Genomic DNA, 23,883 nt, shown 5'->3' with positions numbered 1-23,883 from the left:
CAAAATTCACAAGGAATGAAGCCAAATGTATTATTTTAGTCAAACATATTCTTCCGATTCTATTTATTCAGAAAACCGTTATAACAATGTTCTAGAGTCTATTGGCAGGGGTTATGTAAACCTACTTTATTTCTTACAGTTTCAGGCAGAAATTCCGTATTTATTTTGACCATAAGTAATAAAGCCCATCTTAAACTAAAAGTTGGGTATTATATATTCAATCTTTTCAAGTTTGGTATATAAGTAAAGCTTTTCCAGCAGGTTTTATTACTTTTAATAATAGTATTTGAAGTTCAACAACAGCTGCAATATGAAAAGAAAACTTGTCTGCACTAAATAATACAATAATAGTATATTGATGTATTGTTAATGTGCAACATTGTGTAGTGTTGGTGAAAGTCACTTGATTTTATGATTGTTGTAGATTTCCGAAACAGTGTTGGGAGTAAAACGTCTAGGAGTACAGGACTGTCCTCTTTTACATACTTTTGAAATTACTATCCACTCGCTGAAACAGTGTAAAATAATGTTCAGTGGACCAATACAATGCACAGTATTTTATTCATTAAAGTATATAGCAAGTCCCAAAGCAAGCATGATAGGCCTAGGGTTCATAGAAAATTAAGCACGTTACTTACTGAGATAACTTCATAGTCTACCATGGTAATCTTTGCAGCACTAATGGGCCCTACACACTGAGCGATATTACTGAAAAACATGAACAATCTCGTTCATTAATGAACGAGATACCATTCATATCTTTCAGTGTGGAGGCAGCAACGATGAACGATGCGCGGCCCCGCGCTCGTTCATCATTGGTGCCCCGTCGCTTGTGCATACAGGCCAATATGGACGATCGCATGCACTGCTATGGAGCCGGGTGACGGGGGGAGTCGGTCAGGCAGTTCATCGGCGGGTCGCGCAGTGTGTAGGGCCCCTGGGTTGTTGGGGTTGTTGTTTTTTTTGGGGGGGGGGGTTATTTATGAAAGCTTGGATAGATAAAATTGTGAGTAATAAAGTACCAACCAATCAGCTCCTAACTGTCATTTTCAAACACAGCCTGTAACATGTAAGGCAGAAGCTAGTATTTTATCTCTCCAATTTTTTCTCTCTCCGAGCTTTGATAAATACACCCTTTAATCTGTAAATTAGAGCACCAGCATAATACCCAAACAGTATTATTATCCTCCACAGGGAGACAGATAATGATTATGTAGGATTTATGTTTACAGTTTGTTTTTGTTTTGTGTGTCACCTGCAAAATAAATATCATAAGGTACTAGCCTACATGAAAATAAGCTGTTTTTTTCTGTATGACTGCATATGAATGGGAACTGTAATATTTCTTGTTCCTGTCAAGTAAAATAACACATTCATTGACAGTAACAGAACAGTGTCACCCATTGCATAATTAAAAGTAAAAATGAGCCACAGCATTTCTCCAGAAGTAACTGTATCACTCAAAAGAAACTTCCAAGCAATCCTGTGCTGGCATTTCTTGTGAAATAATGGTGATATCAGGGCAGGAAATAGTCGTCTAATTGGCTGGACTAGATCAACCAATCAGGCCAACTTAATGAGGCAAAGTTGTTGGCGGGCGTCATTGATAGTCTTTGCTAGACCTAAACTCATGAAACCATTGGGAAATGTTTGCACTGCATGGCACTGCTTCAGTTAGTTTTCTAATGGCACGTTACCCAAACATCAATTTTATGACTTAAGATTCATGAAGTATCATTTAATTCTAATATTATAAAAAATATGGCCCCTGACATTGAAGGGAATAGGTAACTACAACAGTCAGGGCCGTCTTAACAGCAGTGTAGGCCCCTAGGCAAAGCAATGGACTGGGGCCCCTACCCATCCTCCAGCGGTAGGGGTGGGCATTGCTATCAGCAGCAGCTTTGATGTCCTGTGGGCGGTAGGGGGTGTTCTATTTTACACTCAGCATGTAGGACCTGGAGCAGTCATTTCTGCTAATTATTCCTTTACTGCACAGATGATGGGAGATGGGGCGGGAGGGAGAACACTAAACTGTAGAAGGGGGCATTGGGCTGAGTGAAGGGGCCACGGTACATGACTTCCAGGGTGGTAAGGGGTGTTTAATACGTAGGGGAGGGGTGGATAGTAGAGTGGGCTTAATATTCAACATTTTTTGCTGGGATGGCAGCTTGCTTGACTGCAGATATCTCCAGTTCGTGGAAATAGATTTCATAGCTGTCAATGGTATAAAAAACTAGAGAGTCCCACCTGTCAGGAGGTACTGGGGACTTGGGGATCAGAGTCCAGGAGCCAGAGCAATCCACCAATGAAAATAAAAAACTGCATAACAGGCGTGTGGAGCTGGAGCAGGGACCAGCTGCTGGAAGGCTGATATCTCTGGTTCTTGGCATAGTAGATACAAGCTGCCAGTGACCACTGAAAGGGGAGAGTCACAGCTTTTGGAGTATATTCTCAGAAAACCAAACCTCTAAGTCAGACAGAACCCAAGATATCTGACTGGGAAGAGCAATGAACAGGCTTGGATGGGGACCATCCAATATCTCAGGTTCCCCAAGTTCAATTTAAAAAAATATGGTACCCCGGGAAAAAGGGGACCTCAGCTATGAGCCTAGGGCCCTTATACTCAGGGGCTGGCTGGCAACTTTCAGCCTGGGGGGCAGACTCAAGCAAGTGACCCAGCTTTTCACAGGGAATGCAATGCAAAAATGGCCCTGGAACACTTAAATTGCACTGGCCCGGGGGGCAGATGGCACCCTGCCCCTCTGCTCAGCCAGCCCCTGCTTATACTCCTTGGCCCCCTAGGCAACTGCCCATTGAGCCCATATGAAAAGATGATCCTGACAACAGTTATTTCTGTGTTTAAAACAGTCAAGTTAACAAATTGTAGTTTGATGGTTTAACAACACTATTGTGGTTTAAACCTTTGTGGTTACTGCACTGTAAAATGTATTATGTTTATGGATTGTGTTTGTTCCAATGCTGCTTTTATAGCTTGTAGAGTGAGTGGCGGACAAATTATTATCCACAAAAGCGACAGCAGAACAGCTACTTGCACACCCATATGTATATATATATATATATATATATATATATATATATATATATATATATAATCTGAGTAAATAGTATATCTGCACTGATTTTCCCCAAAACAGAACTTTTAAGACTCAGCTATCTTTAATAATGATGATAATATCTTTCTTTCTGACTACTGACATCGAACATAGGGGGTCATTCCGAGTTGTTCACTCGTTGCCGATTTTCGCTATATTGCGATTAGTCGCTTACTGCGCATGCGCAAGGTTCGCAGAGCGCATGCGCTTAGTTATTTTACACAAAAGTTAGGTATTTTACTCACGGCATAACAAGGTTTTTTCATCGTTCTGGTGACCGTACTGTGATTGACAGGAAGTGGGTGTTTCTGGGCGGAAACTTGCAGTTTTCTGGGCATGTGCGAAAAAACGCTGGCGTTTCTGGGAAAAACGCGGGAGTGTCTGGGCGAACGCTGGGTGTGTTTGTGACGTCAAACCAGGAACGAAACTAACTGAACTGATCGCAATGGCTGAGTAAGTCTCGAGCTACTCAGAAACTGCTAAGAAATTTCTATTCGCAATTCTGCTATGCTAAGATACACTCCCAGAGGGCGGCGGCTTAGCGTGTGCAATGCTGCTAAAAGCAGCTAGCGAGCGAACAACTCGGAATGAGGGCCATAAAGCACTATACAATGATAATGAGTATGTGCACATTATTAATGCTTTATTTAATGATCTTGAGTATTTCCACAAAGAATATGCTTCACTGAATAATGATAATGAGCATCTCACTTTTAGTACAAGCTTTTCCTGACTTCCCCTTTAATGCAAAAGGCTTATGAAAAATTCATTCTGTGAGTCTGGACGACTGACTTGTTGTGGGAATTCTCATGCTCTGTAATACTGACATTCCCAGTTTGCCTCTGACCTTTAGCCTTTGCTCTCGCAAATTCCTTATCCCTCTTATGTCTGACCCTGGAAATGAATAGGGTCCCATAACATAGATTAAATCTACACACTTATGGGTCTTATCAATGCACTCTTCTAAGAAAGGTTTCATATTCTTTTTAGTTAATAAAGTTTTTTTCACACAAGTCAATAGATTACTTGTGAATACGTCTAATATAATATGTTTCCCATAAAAAGCTAACTGTCTTTGCTGGGAAATCCCAGTTTCTGTATTGTGGAGCAGCTGTCTGAGCACGCCCATCTCTGCGTAAACCGGACTTACAGTAAATCCGGAAAGTATTCACAGCGCTTCACTTTTTCCACATTTTGTTATGTTACAGCCTTATTCCAAAATGGAAAAAATTATTTGTTTCCCTCAAAATTCTACACACAATACCCCATAATAACAACATGAAAAAAGTTTTTTTATTTTTTCACATTTATTAAAAAAACAGCACCTAAGAAATAGAGATGAGCGGGTTCAGATTTACTCGGTTCTTAATGCCAGAATTATCGCAAGTTCTTTTTTTCTGGATTTTTCTTATTGGCTAACCAAAACACGTGGCGTCCGTGAGCCAATAAGGAGATTCGGGTAAATCCGAGTAAAACCGAACCCGCTCATCTCTACTAAGAAATCACATGTACATAAGTATTCACAGCCTTTGCCATGAAGATCAAAATTGAGCTCAGGTGCATCCTGTTTCCACTGATCATCCTTGAGCTGTTTCTACAGCTTAATTGGAGTCCACCTGTGGTAAATTCAGTTGATTGGACATTATTTGGAAAGGCACACATCTGTCTATATAAGGTCCCACACTTGACAGTGCATGTCTGAGCACAAACCAAGCATGAAGTCAAAGGAATTGTTGGTAGACCTTAGACAGGATTGTCTCGAGGCACAAATCTGGGAAAGGGTACAAAAAAATATCTGCTGCTTTGAAGGTCCCAATGAGCACAGTGGCCTTCATCATCCGTAAATGAAAGAAGTTCGGAACCACCAGGACTCTTTCTAGAGCTGGTCGGCCGTCTAAACTGAGTGATCGGTGGAGAAGGGCCCTAGTCAGGGAGGTCACCAAGAACCCGATGGTCACTCTGTCAGAGCAACAGCATTCCTCTGTGGAGAGAGGAGAACCTTCCAGAAGAACAACCATCTCTGCAGTAATCCACGAATCAGTCCTGTATGGTAGAGTGGCCAGACGAAAGCCATTCCTTAGTAAAAAGCACATGGCAGCCTGGAGTTTGTTAAAATGCACCTGAAAGACTCTCAGACCATGAGAAACAAAATTCTCTGGTCTGATGAGACAAAGATTGAACTCTTTGGCGTGAATGCCAGGCATCATGTTTTGAGGAAACCAGGCACCGCTCATCACCAGGCCAATACCATCCCTACAGTGAAGCATGGCGATGGTAGCATCATGCTGTGGGGATGTTTTTCAGCAGCAGGAACTGGGAGACTTGTCAGGATAGAGGGAAAGATGAATGCAGCAATGTACAGAGACATCCTAGATGAAAACCTGCTCCAGAGCGCTCTTGACCTCAGACTGGGGACGACGGTTTATCTTTCAGCAGGACAACAACCCTAAGCACACAGCCAAGATATCAAAGGACTGGCTTCAGGACAACTCTGTGAACGTTCTTGAGTGCCCCAGCCAGAGCCCAGACTTGAATCCGATTGAACATCTCTGGAGATATCTGAAAATGGCTGTGCACCGATGCTTCCCATTCCACTTGATGGAGCTTGAGAGGTGCTGCAAAGAGGAATGTGCGAAACTGGTCAAAGATAGACGTGCCAAGCTTGTGGCATCATATTCAAAAAGACTTGAGGCTGTAATTGCTGCCAAAGGTGCATCAACAAAATATTGAGCAAAGGCGGTGAATACTTATGTACATGTGATTTCTTAGTTTTTTTATTTTTAATAAACTTGCAAAAATCTAAAAAAAAAGCTTTTTCACGTTGTCATTATGGGGTATTGGCCCTCATTCCGAGTTGATCGCTAGCTGCCGTTGTTCACTGCGTAGCGATCATTTCAAAAAATGGCAAAACTGCGCATGCGTATGCACCACAATGCGCCCGCGTTGCCTACGGGTACAAAGAGAATTGTGGTTTTGCACAGGTTCTAAAAGAGCATTGTGGTTTTGCACAGGTTCTAGCGATGCTTTCAGTCGCACTGGCGAATGCAGGGATATTGACAGGAAGTGGGAATTTCTGGGTGGCAACTGACCGTTTTCTGGGAGTGTTTGGAAAAACGCAGGCATGACCGGGCGTTTGCTGGGCAGGTATCTGACGTCATTACCGTGTCATTCGTTGCAGCAGTCATCGCACAGAATAAGTAACTACAGTGCTGGTCTTGTTTTGCACAAAATGTGTTTGTAGCCGCTCTGCTGCACAGGCGTTCGCTCTCCTGCAAAGCGAAAATACACTCCCCCGTGGGCGGCGACTATGCATTTGCGCGGCTGCTAAAAGTAGCTAGTGAGCGATCAACTCGGAATGAGGTCCATTGTGTGTAGAATTTTGAGGGGAAAAATGAGTTTATTTCAGTTTGGAATAAGGCTGTAACATAAAAAAATGTGGAAAAAGTGAAGCGATGTGAATACTTTCCGGATGGACTATACGTTCTTTGCTGATGAAGATCCAAAACATTTTTAGCTGCAGGCAGCTCATAAGGTTAATTTAATTAAACAAATTATTCCTACATTTCATAACAATGCACTGGATAAACAATAAATACAAACAAGGTATGCCAACTACGTACATTTACTGTGGGTTTTGTTTGTTTTTTTACTAAATACCATACATTTAAAGCCATGGACAAACAGTCCCCAGGGCGAGATGTATCAAATCATGGAGAGAGAGAAAGTGGAGAGAGGTAGAGTTCCAGCCAATCAGCTCCTGTCATTTTCAAACACAGAAATAGATGCAGGGGTGTAGCCAGAAATTTGTGGGCGCCATATCAACATTTTGAAGGTGTCCCTGTCCCAATGCTACTACAGAGACACCTCTCTCTGCAGCAGGTGTTCATTATATGCCCCATTATAGTTCCATAATTTATTTTCAGAACCATAGTAGTGATCTAGTTAATGTTATGCCCCATAGTAGTGCCAGAGTTTATTTTATGTCCCATAGTAGTGCCCTAGTTCACTTTATGAAAAACAGTACCTCCAATTCACATTATGCCACATTACAGTGCCCCCTGTTCATTTTATGCCACACTATAGTGTATCCACACTTTGCCACATAATAGTGCTTCAGTTTACATTATGTAATATTATAATTCCCTCCAGTTCATATTATACCGCAATACAATGGGCAGGCCAGGGGCATACCTAGATATATTGCTGGCCCATGGCAAAAGTTTGTAAGGGCCCCTGTGTACCACCCAATGGTGAAAAATGTATATAACACATGTAACTGTGACAGGGAAGGTGGGCTCCTCCCTGCTCAGGGCCCCATGGCAGCTGCACTCCCTACACATATGGTAGATGTATTATCTGCGTTTATTGGGGTATTTGCATCAAAGCCTCCTAGTGAATTACTCTCTAATATTCTCTATTGGAACTGCATATAAACTTAGTGTGCAACTTGTCTAATGCACCAAGATTATAGGGGTGTCTGCCTCAAGATACCTCGGAACGCAGAATTATTTGTTATTATTTATTTAATATAGAGTATTGTGCAAAAGTTTTAGGCAGGTGTGGAAAAAAAGCTGCAAAGTAAGAATGCTTTAAAAAATAGAAGTGTTCATAGTTTCTTTTTAGCAATTACAAAATGCAAAGTGGAGGATCAGAAGAGAAATCTAAGAAATCTAAATCAAATCAATATTTGATCTGACCACCCTTTGCCTACATCTATTTTTCTAGGTACACTTGCACACAGTTTTTAAAGGAACTCGGCAGGGAGGCTGTTCCAAACATCTTGAAGGGAATAATTTTTTCCACACCTGCATAAAACTTTTGCACAATACTGTGGCCTTTAGTCAGAGATGGATTCAGCCGCTGCGTTCGCATGCAGCGGTTACATCCATAGGATCTGCACACACGCACTTGCAATAGTATGGGCGTACAACCCTTCACCATGCAATCGCATCCTGGACGTATTGGATCGCATGGTGATTAAAAGGTGATGGTCATCCGGAGTGGCAACCTAGCAATGTGTGTGTGTGTGGGGGGGGGGGGGGTGGGTAATCGGGAAATGCAGGCGTGTCATGGCAGTTTTGGGGCTGGCCGATGATGTCACCTGCGTTTCCTGCGATAGGAATAATAATATCGAAGAGAGGTGAACACTACGAATACAAGGGTAAAACCATGTATTTCAGTACAACATGAAAACATAAGACATTGAGGGCTAGATGCATCATTGCTTGGAGAGTGATAAAATGGAAAATGATAAACTGCCGGCCAACCACCTACTAACTGCCATTTTTCAAACACAGCCTGTTACATGGCAGTTAGGAGCTGATTGGCTGGTACTTTATCTCCTTCCACTTTATCACTCTCCAAGCGATGATGCATCTAGCCCTCAATGTCTTTTGTTTTTATTATTATTGTTATAATTATATAATATGACATACAAAACTATCCATGGAACTCACCTGGCAATATTTAAGAATATAAAATTACTACAGATATATTTTAGCGGTATACTTCCCAGTATATGTGTAATATCACATATTTATAACACTGCTAGATGAGAGAGAATGACAGGCAGGTGTAACATCTATTTTTCCTTCCACAATCCACACAGGACCTAATTTAGATGCGGTCACAAATTGGCTATTGTACACAAAATCACCTGGTTTTCTTACTGCGCAAGCGTCTGAGCCGCAGTGTGTCTGCGTAGCGACTGAATTGTGATGACGGCTGCCCCATGGAATTAGTCGCAAAATAAATGACAGGTAGACATCGTTTTGAGGTGGGAATGGGGAGTGGAAACGAAAAAGAGAGAAGAGAAGAAAGGCTCTGTTTCTGGTGCACACAAGTTTAAAAAGTAACTTTTATTATAACCTTAAAAATGTGAAAAAATTATACTATTTCATCCGGGTCTATTCGGATGAACTGATGCAAAATATTAAAACCATATATAAAGTAGTATGTGAATTGACAAGACTATGTGTGATAGAGAAAATAAAGAAATGAATGTCAAAAACTCCAAGCTGGAATGGGGAGTGGTCAGATAAACACAGGTGTGTGTCATGGCCATTTAGACGGCGTTTTCCTGGCGTATATAAATTAGCAGATACGATATTACTTGCTATTGGAGAGCCCTCTGCAACCTAGGATAACAGCCTACATGTCTACAGAGGCACTCAGACTCTGCGACATGACCCGATTTGCGGTGATGGAACCGATGTATCACTAGTTGTACGCCGTCGGGTGGAAATGATGCAACAGCAGTGGGTATCCATATGTTCAGGTTAGCTTCTGCCCATATTAGTATATAATTGCCATTACAAAGGCAAAAATGAGCAACAGCAATCTCAACATCAACCACATCTGAACCAGGCCCACTATGCATTTCTGCAAGAATGTCAAACACACTCTCCTGTCTCAGACAGGAGATGCAGGTTCCTTCTAATGTTGCAATAAACTATAAATGGTTGAAAGGGAGAATGGAGGGCACATTTAGTTAAGCTTAGCATACATTTTTCAGTTATTTCATGAGTATTATTAAGCTCAGTAATGCATAACCTTTTATGTATGGTCATTTCAAATGACTTTGCAAGTGAACTGTGGGTGAAGGTTAGAGATTAATTGACTGCACAATAAAAACACTCAAATTTATTGCATGGACAGGAACACCAGATAAGATAACTAGTAATATTGTACAGGACTGTTAATTATAAGCAGTACATCTAAACAATGGTCTGTGTAATTAATTAAATGATTATCAAAATATATATTTTTAAACTATAGCTATATATTTTTTTCAATGATAAGAATACTTTAGTTATATGATTGATTATTCTCCCTATGGAGCATACATATAAATGATCTGGTTTTAGACCTGATGTATACAATTTCTCATCGCTGCTTACTGCAGCAAAAATAAAAATTCCCTGTATTTACTAGGGATGTGCGTCGTCCCTATTCTCAGGTTTTGTTTTTGGTTTTGGAGCTGTATCTCCTCCGTGTTTTGGATCTGTATTTGGTTTTGCCAAAACCGCCCCTGCCGGTTTTCGTTCTGGATCTGTATTTTTTTTACAAAAATCATAAAAATTGCTAAAATAACCTCAATAACATTTCCAGTTATTTCCAGTCAATTTTGACCACCTCACAGGTCACCTCACAGCTCACAATATTGTTTTCTTCCAGTTTAAGCCAAAAGGTTGCACCGAGGTAGCTGGATGACTAAGTTAAGCGACAGCAGTGGACGGCACAAACATGTGGCACTTAAACTTCCAACATGGCACATCTAGTAGTGGCACTGCAGTGGCAGACAGGACGGCAGTTTAATAAACTATGCAAAAAAAACAACAACAACCAGTCAGCCATGTTCCAAACAGCACATAATGCAAATAAAAGAGGTACAAGATGGAATTGTCCTTGGGCCCACCCTTGTGTTGTATATACACTGCTCAAAAAGTAAAGGGAACACTTAAACAACACATCCTAGATCTGAATGAATGAAATATTCTTATTAAATACTTTGTTCTTTACATAGTTGAATGTGCTGACAACAAAATCACACAAAAATGATCAATGGAAATCACATTTATTAACCCATGGAGGTCTGGATTTGGAGTCACACTCAAAATTAAAGTGGAAAAACACACTACAGGCTGATCCAACTTTGATGTAATGTCCTTAAAACAAGTCAAAATAAGGCTCAGTAGTGTGTGTGGCCTCCACGCGCCTGTATGACCTCCCTACAACGCCTGGACATGCTCCTGATGAGGTGGCGGATGGTCTCCTGAGGGATCTCCTCCCAGACCTGGACTAAAGCATCCACCAACTCCTGGACAGTCTGTGGTGCAACGTGGCGTTGGTGGATGGAGCGAGACATGATGTCCCAGATGTGCTCAATTGGATTCAGGCGGGCCAGTCCATAGCATCAATGCCTTTGTCTTGCAGGAACTGCTGACACACTCCAGCCACATGAGGTCTAGCATTGTCTTGCATTAGGAGGAACCCAGGGCCAACCGCACCAGCATATGGTCTCACAAGGGGTCTGAGGATCTCATCTCGGTACCTAGTGGCAGTCAGGCTACCTCTGGCGAGCACATGGAGGGCTGTGCGGCCCCCCAAAGAAATGCCACCCAACACCATTACTGACTCACTGCCAAACCGGTCATGCTGGAGGATGTTGCAGGCAGCAGAACGTTCTCCTTGGCATCTCCAGACTCTGTCACGTCTGTCACATGTGCTCAGTGAGAACCTGCTTTCAGCTGTGAAGAGCACAGGGCGCCAGTGGTGAATTTGCCAATCTTGGTGTTCTCTGGCAAATGCCAAACATCCTGCACGGTGTTGGGCTGTAAGCACAACCCCCACCTGTGGACGTCGGGCCCTCATACCACCCTCATGGAGTCTGTTTCTGATCGTTTCAGTAGACACATGCACATTTGTGGCTTGCTGGAGGTCATTTTGCAGGGACCTGGCTGTGCTCCTCCTGTTCCTTCTTGCACAAAGGCGGAGGTAGCGGTCCTGCTGCTGGGTTGTTGCCCTCCTACGGCCTCCTCCACGTCTCCTGATGTACTGGCCTGTCTCCTGGTAGCGCCTCCATGCTCTGGACACTACGCTGACAGACACAGCAAACCTTCTTGCCACAGCTCGCATTGATGTGCCATCCTGGATGAGCTGCACTACCTGAGCCACTTGTGTAGGTTGTAGACTCCGTCTCATGCTACCACTAGAGTGAAAGCACTGCCAGCTTTCAAAAGTGACCAAAACATCAGCCAGAAAGCATAGGAGCTGAGAAGTGGTCTGTGGTCGCCACCTGCAGAACAACTCCTTTATTGGGGGCGTCTTGCTAATTGCCTATAATTTCCACCTGTTGTCTATTCCATTTTGCACAACAGCATGTGAAATTGATTGTCAATCAGTGTTGCTTCCTAAGTGGACAGTTTGATTTCACAGAAGTGTCATTGACTTGGAGTTACATTGTGTTGTTTAAGTGTTCCCTTTATTTTTTTGAGCAGTGTATTAAACAGGACATGCACAGTTTAACAAACCAATCACTTCAGCGACAGGGACTGAAATGATTGGTTTGTTTGAGCCCCCACAAAACAAGTTGCCTTTGGTCTCTGCATACACAAACTGGCTCTACATAGGCAAGATGACATCATCGTTACTTTCATCCGATTCCTCATCCTTATCAGTCCTCATCCAACTCCTCATCCTTATCATCCTTATTCTTCACACAATATTAATTTGTCCCCGCTGAAATCCACTGTATTAGGTGCCTCTGTATTTTGTGGACATAATTGTCAGTAAAAGTCTTCCTCGTGGAATTTGTAATTCATTTTGATGAATATCATATTTTCCACATTTTTGGGAAGTAACCTCCTACACCGATCGCTAACAAGGTTCCCGACTGCGCTGAAAATGCTTTCTGAGTATACACTGCAGGGTGGACAATATAAGTAAAGCAAAGCCAGTTTGTGCAAGGGCCTCCAAATTGCCTTTTTTTCCCCCGCCAGTATTGAAATGGACTGTCTGACATGCCTATTTGGATGCTATCACTGAAATAATCATCAACCATTCTTTGTCATATGCAGTGACATGTCAGTAATTGTAGGCAGCTCCTTTAGTCTGGAACCAGGTGTCAACAGTTTTTCCTGACAGATCTGCATCACCGCGAGTGGGTCTCTTAGGAAAATAATTTTTTTCTCACAGCCGCAGTTGCCAGAGAAACTGAAAGAGGAGATGTTGCCGTGTTACATGCCACTTGAGCTGACAATTTTCTCACCAAAAGCTCTTTGCATCTCTGCTGATTTCTGCCCACTGGAAAGAAAGACACAACATATGACTTAAGCCTAGGATCAAGTATGGTTGCCAAAATATAGTAATCTGATTTCAACAGATTTATGACCCTTGGATTATGGCAAAGCGAATGGAGGGCTTGATATACAAGTCCAGCATACTTAGCAGAATCGCTCTGTTTCAGATCCTCCTTCATTTTCTCCAGCTGCTTTTGAAAAAATCTGATTAGGGCACATGTTTCTCTGTAGCTAACTTTATTTTTGATGGTTGTTTCTTTGCCATTGTAAAATTATATTGCTTCTTTCATTTTACATGCCCTGACTTAATCCCTCTATGCCCTTGGGCATCAGCCTAAGTAGATGACATTGACAGACTTGTATCATCATGACTGGTGGCAACACCTGCAGCACAGTTATGTGCTTCCTGCTCTCCTCTCAATTGTTAGTCTTCCATATCTATCCACAAACATAAACGAAGTGGGGTACAGCGCACTCCAGTTTGTACAAAAAAATGTACAGTGTCACAATACGTATACGAGACATAAATAGTAATCAAACACTGCGGTTTAATTTCACCAACATTATTGCACAATGTGTGCATGAGTACAAAATAAAATATATTGCTGTGGTACCATCTTCACCCACAGTGTCGCACAATAAGTGTATGAGACAGAAATTGTAATCTAACACTGTGGTTTAATTTCACTAACAGTGTTGCACAATACCTGTATGAGTATGAAATAAAATATAATATTATGGTACCACCTTCACCCACAGTGTCGCACAATAAGTGTATGAGTACGAAATAAAATATATTACTGTGGTACCACCTTCAACTACAGTGTTGCAAAATACGTGTATGAGTACGAAATAAAATATATTGCTGTGGTACCACCTTCTTCCACAGTGTCACACAATACATGTATGAGTACAAAATAAAATATATTACTGTGGTACCACCTTCATTCACAGTGTCACACAATACATGTATGAGTATGAAATCTATATATATAAATGCGAAAGCCCTCACTCACTCACTCACTGACTGACTCATCACTAATTCTCTTACTTCCCGATATGTTAGGTAGCTGAAATTTAACATAGGTATTCTTCATATGGGAAATAGGAAAACAATGTAATTAGAATTTTAATAAACCTCCTCTAAGGGAATGAAAAGGGGGTTGACATAATGATGTCACTACCGATGCGTGACTAGCGTTGTGGGATTGATATTGCCCAAACGGACAATTGGATCAAAATGTGGATTGCGCCTCCAGTGTGTAGAATTTAATAAACTACATAAATACGAGAGCCCTCACTAACTGACTGACTCATCACTAGTTGTCTTACTTCCTAATATGTGTGTCAGCATCCGGAGTCTTACCTCCAGTTCTGGTCCTTGCGGCCTTCTTGTTAGCTGGCTGGTGTGGCTGCAGCGGATAGGAGCTGCGACAGCGAGGTCCTCCAGTGTGGCTGCCAGGTGTCTGGAGGCCGGGGTCCGGGTCTTGGGGAGCGGAGTATGGCAGCCGGAGGTGTCTGTTTACAAGTGTCTGTTTCCAAGTGTTCTGTTGCTGCGTCTGGGAGGCTGAGGCCTGAGGTAGTGGCTGTGTGCTGGTTCCACATGTGTCCTCTGTGCAGGGAGCTGCCATGTTGGAGACCAAGCCAAGCAAATAGGTATCCCAGTTCACATCCAGCCAATCCGGTGCAGTCTTCCCTTATAAAAAGGGGTTGATGCTTAGTCATGGTGCCAGTGCTTCAAGTTACTTGCTGCTGTATGGTGCTCAAGCTCTGTGCTTCCAGTTTAACCCCTGGTATCCTGGTTCTGTTGTGGCCGCCCAGTGGTCAGTTCTGTTATTGCAGTCCTCTGCTCCCAGTCCACCTGCTCTTGCGGTTTAGCCGCTGGATCCTCTATCTGGTAGAGGGTCTCCGTTTGCTGATGGTGCTCACAGCGATCCTCTCTTCAACATCATTCTTCAAATCATCTCTTCATTCAGTGTTCTTCAGCATCGTTTAAAAATCACAAGTCATCTCTTCATTCAGTGTTCTTCAGCATTGTTTACAAATCACAAGTTAACTCTTCCTTCAGTGTTCTTCCGCATTGTTTACAAATCACAAGTCATCTCTTCATTCAGTGTTCTTCAGCATCGTTTACAAATCACAAGTCATCTCTTCATGTAGAGTTCTTCAGCATTGTTTACAAATCACAAACATTTAATCTTTCAGAATTCCCTCAGACTTATCTCCTAGTCGTTGAGTATGATTGAGGTCTCAGTAAAGCTGAATTAATCTTTCTTCAGTGTATCGTTCTCGTTCATTTGGGCTAATTCAGACCTGATCGCTGCTGTGCGTATTCGACGGCTGTCTTAGCCCTGCGATCGCTTCTGCCTGATTAACAGGCAGAGGCGGTCGCTGGGTGGGAGGGGGCGGGCCGGCGGCATTTGACCGCTGTTTAGGGGGCGCGGTCCGGGCAACGTAGGAGTGCCCGGACCGCTATGGGGGTGGGCGGGCCGCAGCGGCTGCGTGATGTGACACGCAGCCGCTGCAACCGGGGCAGCGATGAGTAGCTCCCTGCCAGCGCGCAGGAGTTGCGTTGGCTGGGAGCTACTCCTACAGTACTAAAGCATCACCGATGTGCGATGCTTTTGTACTGTACGACGGGATAGGGCCTGACATGCGGGGTGGACTAGCCCTATGCTGCGTGCCCGCATGTCAGTGTGTCTGATCGTAGATGTGCTAAACTTAGCACATCTACGATCAGGTCTGAATCCCCACCATTGACCTCATTGACTACCCCTCTACATCTTCGGGCCTAAATCTTCAATACATGAGTAAGAACTACATTCAGCCACCTCGTTTCCTTCCTTTGCTGATAGCTGCTCCCTCAGTCAATTATCAGTCGTCAGATCCCCAATTCAAGCCAAGCGTGACACAGTGCACATATCTTGTATGTGTTGGCATTGCACAAGCGTACACAAGTACAGTGAATGCAGAGTAGTACGGATGTCAGTCGTATCTCCACTGTTGCAACTGTAGGGATGTAATTGGGAGTTCTCATGTAGGCACAGGGCCGGTTCAGGGGCTTTTTGCGCCCCAGGCGGCAATAGGGGCGTGGCTTTATACAGGGGGCGTGGTCATTTACGCCCCCTGTACAGTAGTAGCGCTCTGAAATTATGTGCGGTGCGCAATGACGTCATCGCGCACCGCACAGCAAAGGTCCTCTCCACGAAGGGAAACTAGACGCGTAGCGTCTAGTTCCCTTCGTGGAGAGGACCTTTGCTGTGCGGTGTGCGATGACGTCATCGCATACTGCACAGTAAAGGTCCTCTCCATGAAGGGAAACTAGACGCGTAGCGTCTAGTTTCCCTTCACAGCGGGCAGCGGCAGCGGGGGGCACAGGACAGCAGCAGCGGATCTTGCCCTGGTGCGGCGCCCTCCGGATGGCGCCGGCGCCTTCCGGAAGGCGGCGCCCCGGGCAAAAGTCCTGCTTGCCCGTGGCAAGATCCACTACTGTGTAGGCAGTGTTCAGTGAGGGCGTATCAATGGAACGCAAGCTGTGCATACACCTGTTGAAGATGGGTGTGGTATATAAGTTACGATTTTGACACCAGAATTTCAACATGGTCTGAATGTCAACATGTGACGTGGACATTAACAATGTCAACACTGACATAATGAGACATGTTCAGCATCTTAGTATTTTGCCAATGTCAGCATGTTACAGTTCGACATTATGAACATGTAAACATTCTGAAAGAATATGTTGACATTTGAACTATACAACATTACAGTGTTGACAATCTTGTCAATGTGACGTCATACCTTTCAGACAGATGTTTTGCACCGTGGGTCCTAATGATGATAATGATGCCTGTCACACCAATCCTAATGGAGCAAGTTCATACTAGGCGCCCGAACAAGTGTCACTTTCACTAACACTCTAGCAGCGCCCAGACATCCCCACTTCATTCACCACAACACCCCAGCAGCACCCTCACCACCCATTCTCTTCCAATACCCCAGCAGCACCCACACACCCCCACCCCTCATATCAATACCTCTGCAGCATCCAAACATTCCCCTTCTTCATTCACCTTCAAAATCCTGCAGCACCCACACCCCCATTTACTACTTAGTAGTACCCAAACACACCCCATTTCACCACCAATACCTCAACAGCACCCACACGCAGCCCCCTACCCCATCATTCACTACCACCACTGCCACCCTAGCTCAAGGCACTCTGAATACCACACAGAAAAACTCAGTTCAGTACGGATAGTGTAATTGTTAGCATTACTGCCTCTCACAGCACTGAGGTCACGGGTTCGATGCCCACCATGGTCCCCCTGTGTGGAGTTTGTATATACTCCCTGTACAGAGGCAATCGTTAGGCAACGATGGCCTTCGGCCATCCGGCATGCACCGGCGCACTGTGGCGCCGGAGCATGCGCAGTTCCAATCCGATCGCTGCGATAAACTGCAGCGTGCGATCGGGTCGGAATGACCCCCTAGAAACAATCAGTAACAAGCAAACAGTATGTAATAAAAGAGCATAATAAGATGCTTGTCTACAGAAAAATAATCACATCGGGGGGGGGGGGGGGGGTATCCAATTATATCCGATCCATTTTCGGCTGGTGGAAACAGACAGTTACCGCGATTAATGACTAATGGTCATTATCGTGGTATCCAATTAGGGTCCGTTTTCATCGGCTGAAAAATGGACCCGCAGTCATGCGAAAACACATAAGATCAAGGATAAGTCCATGATCCCATGTGTTATCGGGGCTCCAGCAGCCACTTATCGTGGATTATGCTTAGGGTGTCTGAGCCACTGCCGATACAATTACCCGTGGTCATCAACTGCAGGTAATTGGATACCCCCCCAAGTTGTTAGACTCATCCAGTTGTTTTGTATCTATGAAGACAGAGAACAAAAAAAGAGAATGAAGACAAAAAGAGTAAGATGAAGAAATGAGGGGGCCATGTTGGAGAGAAATACGGTAAAAGAGAAGTCAAAAAGGGGGGAAGGGCAAATTGGCCATGCTGGACTCACCTCAGATCTGTGAAACACTCAGGAAATAGATTCTGGGGCTTGAATGCTGTGGGCAATGCAATCTTCAGATCGCATTGCCACTTCTGAGAGGCATCCCACTGGATCCCTACCAGAATTCCCAGCGGCATGGAAAAAGGGTTATCACTGCTTGATAACTTGGAAACCAAGGGTTATCACTGCTTGAAAACTAGACCCCTAAGGTGCTTCTTTCAGAAGACTTTTGGGCTAATTCAGACCTGATCGCTAGGCTGCGTTTTCGTAAAGCGGGCGATCAGGTCTAAACTGTGCATGTGTAGGCACCGCAATGCTCAGACAGTCACGTTGCATGGGTACAAAGCGGATCACCGCTCAGCGATGGGTTTGTGTGAAGGATCCGTTCGCACGGACGTTCGCAAGGAGATGGACAGGAAGAAGGTGTTTGTGGGTGTCAACTGACCATTTTCTGGGAGTGTTTGGAAAAACTCAGGCGTGTCCAAGCGTTTGTAGGGAGGGTTCCTGATGTCAATTCCGGTCCCGGACAGGCTGAAGTGTTTGCAGCGGCTAAGTACGTCCTGGGCTACTCAGAGACTGCAGAGCTCTGCTACACATGTGTTTGTACACTTGCAAAGCGAAAATACACTCCCCCTATGGGCGGCGACCATGCGTACACAGGACTGCAAAAAAACCCTAGCGAGCGAACAGGTCTGAATTAGCCCCTTAATTCAGAGTGTAGCACATTTTAAGGAATCAGGGACTGATGTAAAGTTGAGGATAAGTATATTTTTTTGGGTGCACACTGCTTGTTTGTTCTTCAAACAACTCTTAAGCATCCATATACATCTCCTAATAGAGGATGGAGACAGTGCATAAGTGTTGGCCATGGGGGTAATTCTGAGTTGATCGCAGCAGCAAGTTTGTTAGCAATTGGGCAAAACCATGTGCACTGCAGGGGGGCAGATATAACATGTGCAGAGAGAGTTAGATTTGGGTGGGTTATTTTGTTTCTGTGCAGGGTAAATACTGGCTGCTTTATTTTTACACTGCAATTTAGATTTCAGTTTGAATATACCCCCCATCAAATCTAACATGTTATATCTGCCCCTCCTGCAGTACACATGGGGGGTGATTCCGAGTTGTTCGCTCGCTAGCTGCTTTTAGCAGCATTGCACACGCTAAGCCGCCGCCCTCTGGGAGTGTATGTTAGCTTAGCAGAAGTGCGAACGAAAGATTAGCAGAATTGCGAATAGAAATTTCTTAGCAGTTTCTGAGTAGCTCCAGACTTTCTCAGCCATTGCGATCAGTTCAGTCCTTTTCGTTCCTGGTTTGACGTCACAAACACACCCAGCGTTTGCCCAACCACTCCCCCGTTTCTCGAGCCACTCCTGCGTTTTGCAACTCGAACGCCTGCGTTTTTCCGCACACTCCCATAAAACGGCCAGTTTCCGCCCAGAAACACCCACTTCCTGTCAATCACACTACGATCAGCACAGCGATGAAAAAGCTTTGTTATGCCGTGAGTAAAATACCTAACTTTTGTGTAAAATAACTAAGCGCATGCGCTCTGCGAACCTTGCGCATGCGCAGTAAGCGACTAATCGCAGTATAGCGAAAATCGGCAACGAGCGAACAACTCGGAATGACCCCCATGGTTTTGCCCAACTGCTAACAAAATTGCTGCTGCGATCAACTCAGAATTAGGCCCTATGTGCAGTAATTATCTAATGCAGAGCACAGCAAAGACTGTCATATGCGCCTGTCAGGAGTATAACATGCAGATGCCACCCCTCCTGATGAAAAGTACACACTGATGATAATGACAATGCACAGCCACTTCTGATTGAATGGGGATGGTAATGGCAGCAACAGTAAAAAAGAAAAAAAAAGTTTTATTTATTTATTTTTAAGCTAATTTCAAATTTCAAATTCTTTTTTCAATTTTTTTGTAAACATTTTACTTAATTAATGATTTATTGTTTTGTAAGAAGTGGCACTCAAAGCCCAAGTCCAGGTCACCCATGCGCATTTGTTCCAGAGTGACCTGACAAAATTATAAGTTCAGCCTTATCACTGCCAGGCAAGCATTGCATCGCTTAACCACCCCTGGAGATGTTGTGATCCTATATTTGTAGTGTTTGGACCAAATTATTACCTTGACCAGTCTTCCCAAAAATAGGCTCTCACCACTACAATCCATTCTGAATGCAGCTGCAAGACTGATTTTCCTCGCTAGACGTTCATCATGTGCCGATCCGCTCTGTTAGCCCCTCTATTGGTTACCAGCATTTTACTGTATTCAATATAAAATACATACATACAAGGCTATTAACTGTACCAACTTACATCTCTTCACTCATCTCCGACCTCTCCGCTCTGCACAAACTCTGCGCCTCTCATCCACACACATTACTTGCTCCCACTCAAAATTACAGGACTTTATCCGGGCTTCACCCACTCTGTGGAATGCCCTCCCACGCACAATAAGACTCATCTCTAGTCTCCAAACCTTCAAACATTCCCTGAAAACTCATCTCTTCAGACAAGCCTATCAAATTCCAGACCCACCCACATAACCTTCAATGCATCTAATTAGATAGATGTATCTAATTACATCTCCTCTCTACAGTACACATATAACCGCACATATTTTGTCTTTCTTCACTTTCACACCCTCCTGATCCTTGGCCAACATTGCTGGGTGACCATATCATACAGCCCATTAAGAACCTTTGCGTTGGGGTGGACCATTATACAATAGGTAGAATCTATCCTTGTGTGTCAATGACATAGAGTGTAAGCTTGCAAGCAGGGCCTACCTACCTCTATGTCTGTCTATTTCCCCCCAGTTTTGTTCTATTACTGTTGTTCCAATTGTAAAGCACAATGGAATATGCTGCGCTATATAAGGCACAGCTAATAAATAACTACATGCTCCACTAGATCACCATAATTGACCACTACAGTAGTAACCATTCAGAACTGTAGAAAGTTTAGCACAGACTAGGCACAACATCCCTCCTTGTAACCTGTAACTTTCAATTTAATATACAGAAATATCCTCCTCCTTCTCTCACCACCCACAACCCCCCCCCCTCACCCCCGCCAAAAGAAAAAAAAATGGAATATAAGGTAATGCCATACTATGATAATAGGGAAACATCTGACTTTTTTTTCCTGTTCATTAATAGACTTTCTTGAGAATCAGAGAAGAGAGTATCAGTTGTGCTAACCTGATAGCAAATGTTTCTTTTTAGCTGCTTTATCTGTAATGGATAGGAAAGATTGGTGTTTATGAATAAAGCAAAAAAATATTTAATGCCCCGTAGCGCATGAATACCTTTGTTCATATTCATACTCCATGTGCCCACCTTACTGCCCTGAGAGCCTGACTGTTTACCGCAAGGATTTCTGTTTGTATTTTATGACAGGCAGCTGCACTACAAAGACAAATCTTTGACTTCCTCGGCTACCAGTGGGCTCCAATATTAGCTAATTTCCTGCATATTATGGCTGTTATCCTGGGGATATTTGGCACTCTACATTATAGGTCCAGGTACCTGATATTGGTAAGTAAACCTGTTCAGTGTACATTTTCTGCAAAGGACCATTACTTGACTGAAGGAAGGTAATATGTAAATGTGACTATATGCAACCAACCTTATTAATGTAGAAAACAGATCAATCTGTAAAAAACCAGCATTGTGGCTGGCTGTATTCCTCCGCAGGCTCAGTTTGTATTTACAACAATTTATGATTGATAAACTATTTTGCCTACAGTTCCAGACAAGTGTCGTGATTATTGACTTCAATAAAATTACAACTATAAAGAATCATGAAAGGATAGAATGTATTTAAATTCACGTTGCATTTAAGCTACCTACGCACATCGGTGATGTATCCCGGTAATATAATCACAAAATAAATCATGGGAAGCTAAAGTAGACAGACGGCAGTCCAAGAACAACCAGAGTACAAGAGGCCACATATTGTCGTTCGTAATCCAGACAGATTTCATTATGCAACATTATTGGGCAGTTCTGATGTTTTTGGGCCACCTACAAAGTTATTTTGGACCATTGTTTGGTACAAATAAATAAATAAATTGCCATGCATGTGGCTCACATTTCTGTTAAACAGATCTCTGAATTTATGGCTGTCTATTTATCAATGGAAGAAGAGCCCTTCTCCCTATTTATCAAGTACCAGATCGCTGGGTATCGCTGACGGTAGCCATCACTGTTCCTCTCCAGCAATAGCTCCCCATGTAACACTGGTTGTCCTCCCATGCTATCTCCATCTTAGAGGTATATTTACTACGGTGTGAGTTTTTTAGAAGTGGAGATTTTGCCCATAGCAACCAATCAGATTCCACGTAACATTTATCTAGCTGCTTCTAGAAGATAATAGCTAGAATCTGATTGCTTGCTATGGGCAACATTGCCACTTGTAAAAAAATACTCACACCTTAGTAAATATACCCCTAAGAGTTGAGATAGCAGTGGTGATCTACAGGGAAAAAAATACTTTATTGTTAAATGAAAACATTTTTTGCTGTGCTTATGTTATTAAAATAAATATTTCTTTTTCAATTTATTTTTTTTGCAGTATTTTTTATTTTTGTTTTACAGAAATAGTAATTTTTTTAATGAAACTGTTACTGGAATCCCAATTCCTGGCCACACATGCACAAAGACGCATTGCACTATAAATGTCTGAACAGTCTGTACACTTCTGAGTCTTTCGTTCAACCTTTGGCAATGTAATAATATTAGCGAGTCTCTTTCCAGTCTTAGTTGTATTATTTGTCTTTACAATTTTGCTCATAACTATGCTAATACAGAGATTTATTATTTTTACAATTTTCATACAGTATTCTGTGTGGCTGGCATTATGGGTGGCGTGGAATGCCTTCATAATCTGTTTCTACCTAGAAGTGGGACACTTATCACAGGTAAGACAATATCTGCAGTCTTCTTTACTCGGTGACTCGTTATGGCTTTCCTGTATATATCAGTATGATTATAATTTGTCACTTTAAGCATGATACAAGGCTTGCTATTCTCCAGTTACATCACTATCTCTTCAACCACTCTGCTGAGCCTCAATTCAAAAACAATCCCTCTTGCTTCTCTTACCATATTTGCCTGCTTTCCCGCACACTATAACTTTTCTTAATTTATCAGAATTTATATATCAGCCAATATAACTTGGGGTTGTCGTCTGCCCATGACCCACACAGTTGCTAAGATGAACTTCTGATCATCAGGATACAAGTTATTTGGGCTTCAATTAATCTGAGCAACGAATTATCTTTGCTACTAGTTACTATTTTGGGGATTGGGTTTTCTATAAACTGCATAGAGGGTTCTGTGTGATATACAATGTATATATAATGTTCCTATTTAAGGTGGTCAGTCCTGATTTGGGGGACCTATCTATATTTGTACATCAGGCAAATTAAGGCAATTCATATAAAGAATAAGAAGGGCAACATTTCAGTTGTCACCTCAGGCAGTATAATGGCTGGGCAAGCCCACCAAGGAGTATAGTGGAAGTTAGGGATATGTAATATGATATATGAGGCTGTATAATTTGATACATATGGTGGGAGAAGTAACTGCATTAAATTATTTATTGTAGGCATGGATCTATGTTACGTACAAGGGAGGGGAAGCCAGGAGTGAGATATGAAACGGGCTCCAATAAGAGGCGAAGAGTTGGAAGTAGAATGAAAAGATCCCCAATACAGTGGCCAAAGGTGTATTTAAACCTCATGGGGCCCTAAGCAAGATAGCGATTTAAGGCCCCCCTCCATCAAACAATCCATAGCACTACAGTATACTGTCATTCCTGATTTATGCCTCTAACATTCTTTGTTTTTCCTCCTTATATTCTACAACAGTATATTACTTCCATCTTCACTGATTGCCCCATGTCCCCTCACCTCTAATTT

General features: G+C 43.0%; 1 protein-coding gene and 1 long non-coding RNA gene across 2 annotated transcripts in view; one reads left to right on the top strand and one right to left on the bottom strand.

Moving 5' to 3' along the window:
- The window catches only part of LOC135037852 (uncharacterized), a 307,719-nt gene that overhangs the window by 181,425 nt on the left and 102,411 nt on the right, over positions 1 to 23,883 (bottom strand). The gene's annotated exons all lie outside the window — the stretch shown is intronic.
- The window catches only part of NKAIN1 (sodium/potassium transporting ATPase interacting 1), a 45,835-nt gene that overhangs the window by 937 nt on the left and 21,015 nt on the right, over positions 1 to 23,883 (top strand). Inside the window, exons 2-3 of the mRNA XM_063954585.1 lie at positions 21,359 to 21,496; positions 22,801 to 22,881. Coding sequence (XP_063810655.1) covers positions 21,359 to 21,496; positions 22,801 to 22,881 — 219 coding nt within the window. The remainder of the gene's footprint in view (positions 1 to 21,358; positions 21,497 to 22,800; positions 22,882 to 23,883) is intronic.

The sequence above is a fragment of the Pseudophryne corroboree genome, chromosome 2 (genome assembly GCF_028390025.1).
Source record: "Pseudophryne corroboree isolate aPseCor3 chromosome 2, aPseCor3.hap2, whole genome shotgun sequence".
Lineage (NCBI taxonomy): Eukaryota > Metazoa > Chordata > Amphibia > Anura > Myobatrachidae > Pseudophryne > Pseudophryne corroboree.
Note: the sequence above shows the minus strand (reverse complement) of the source record. Positions and strands in the feature narration are given on the sequence as shown.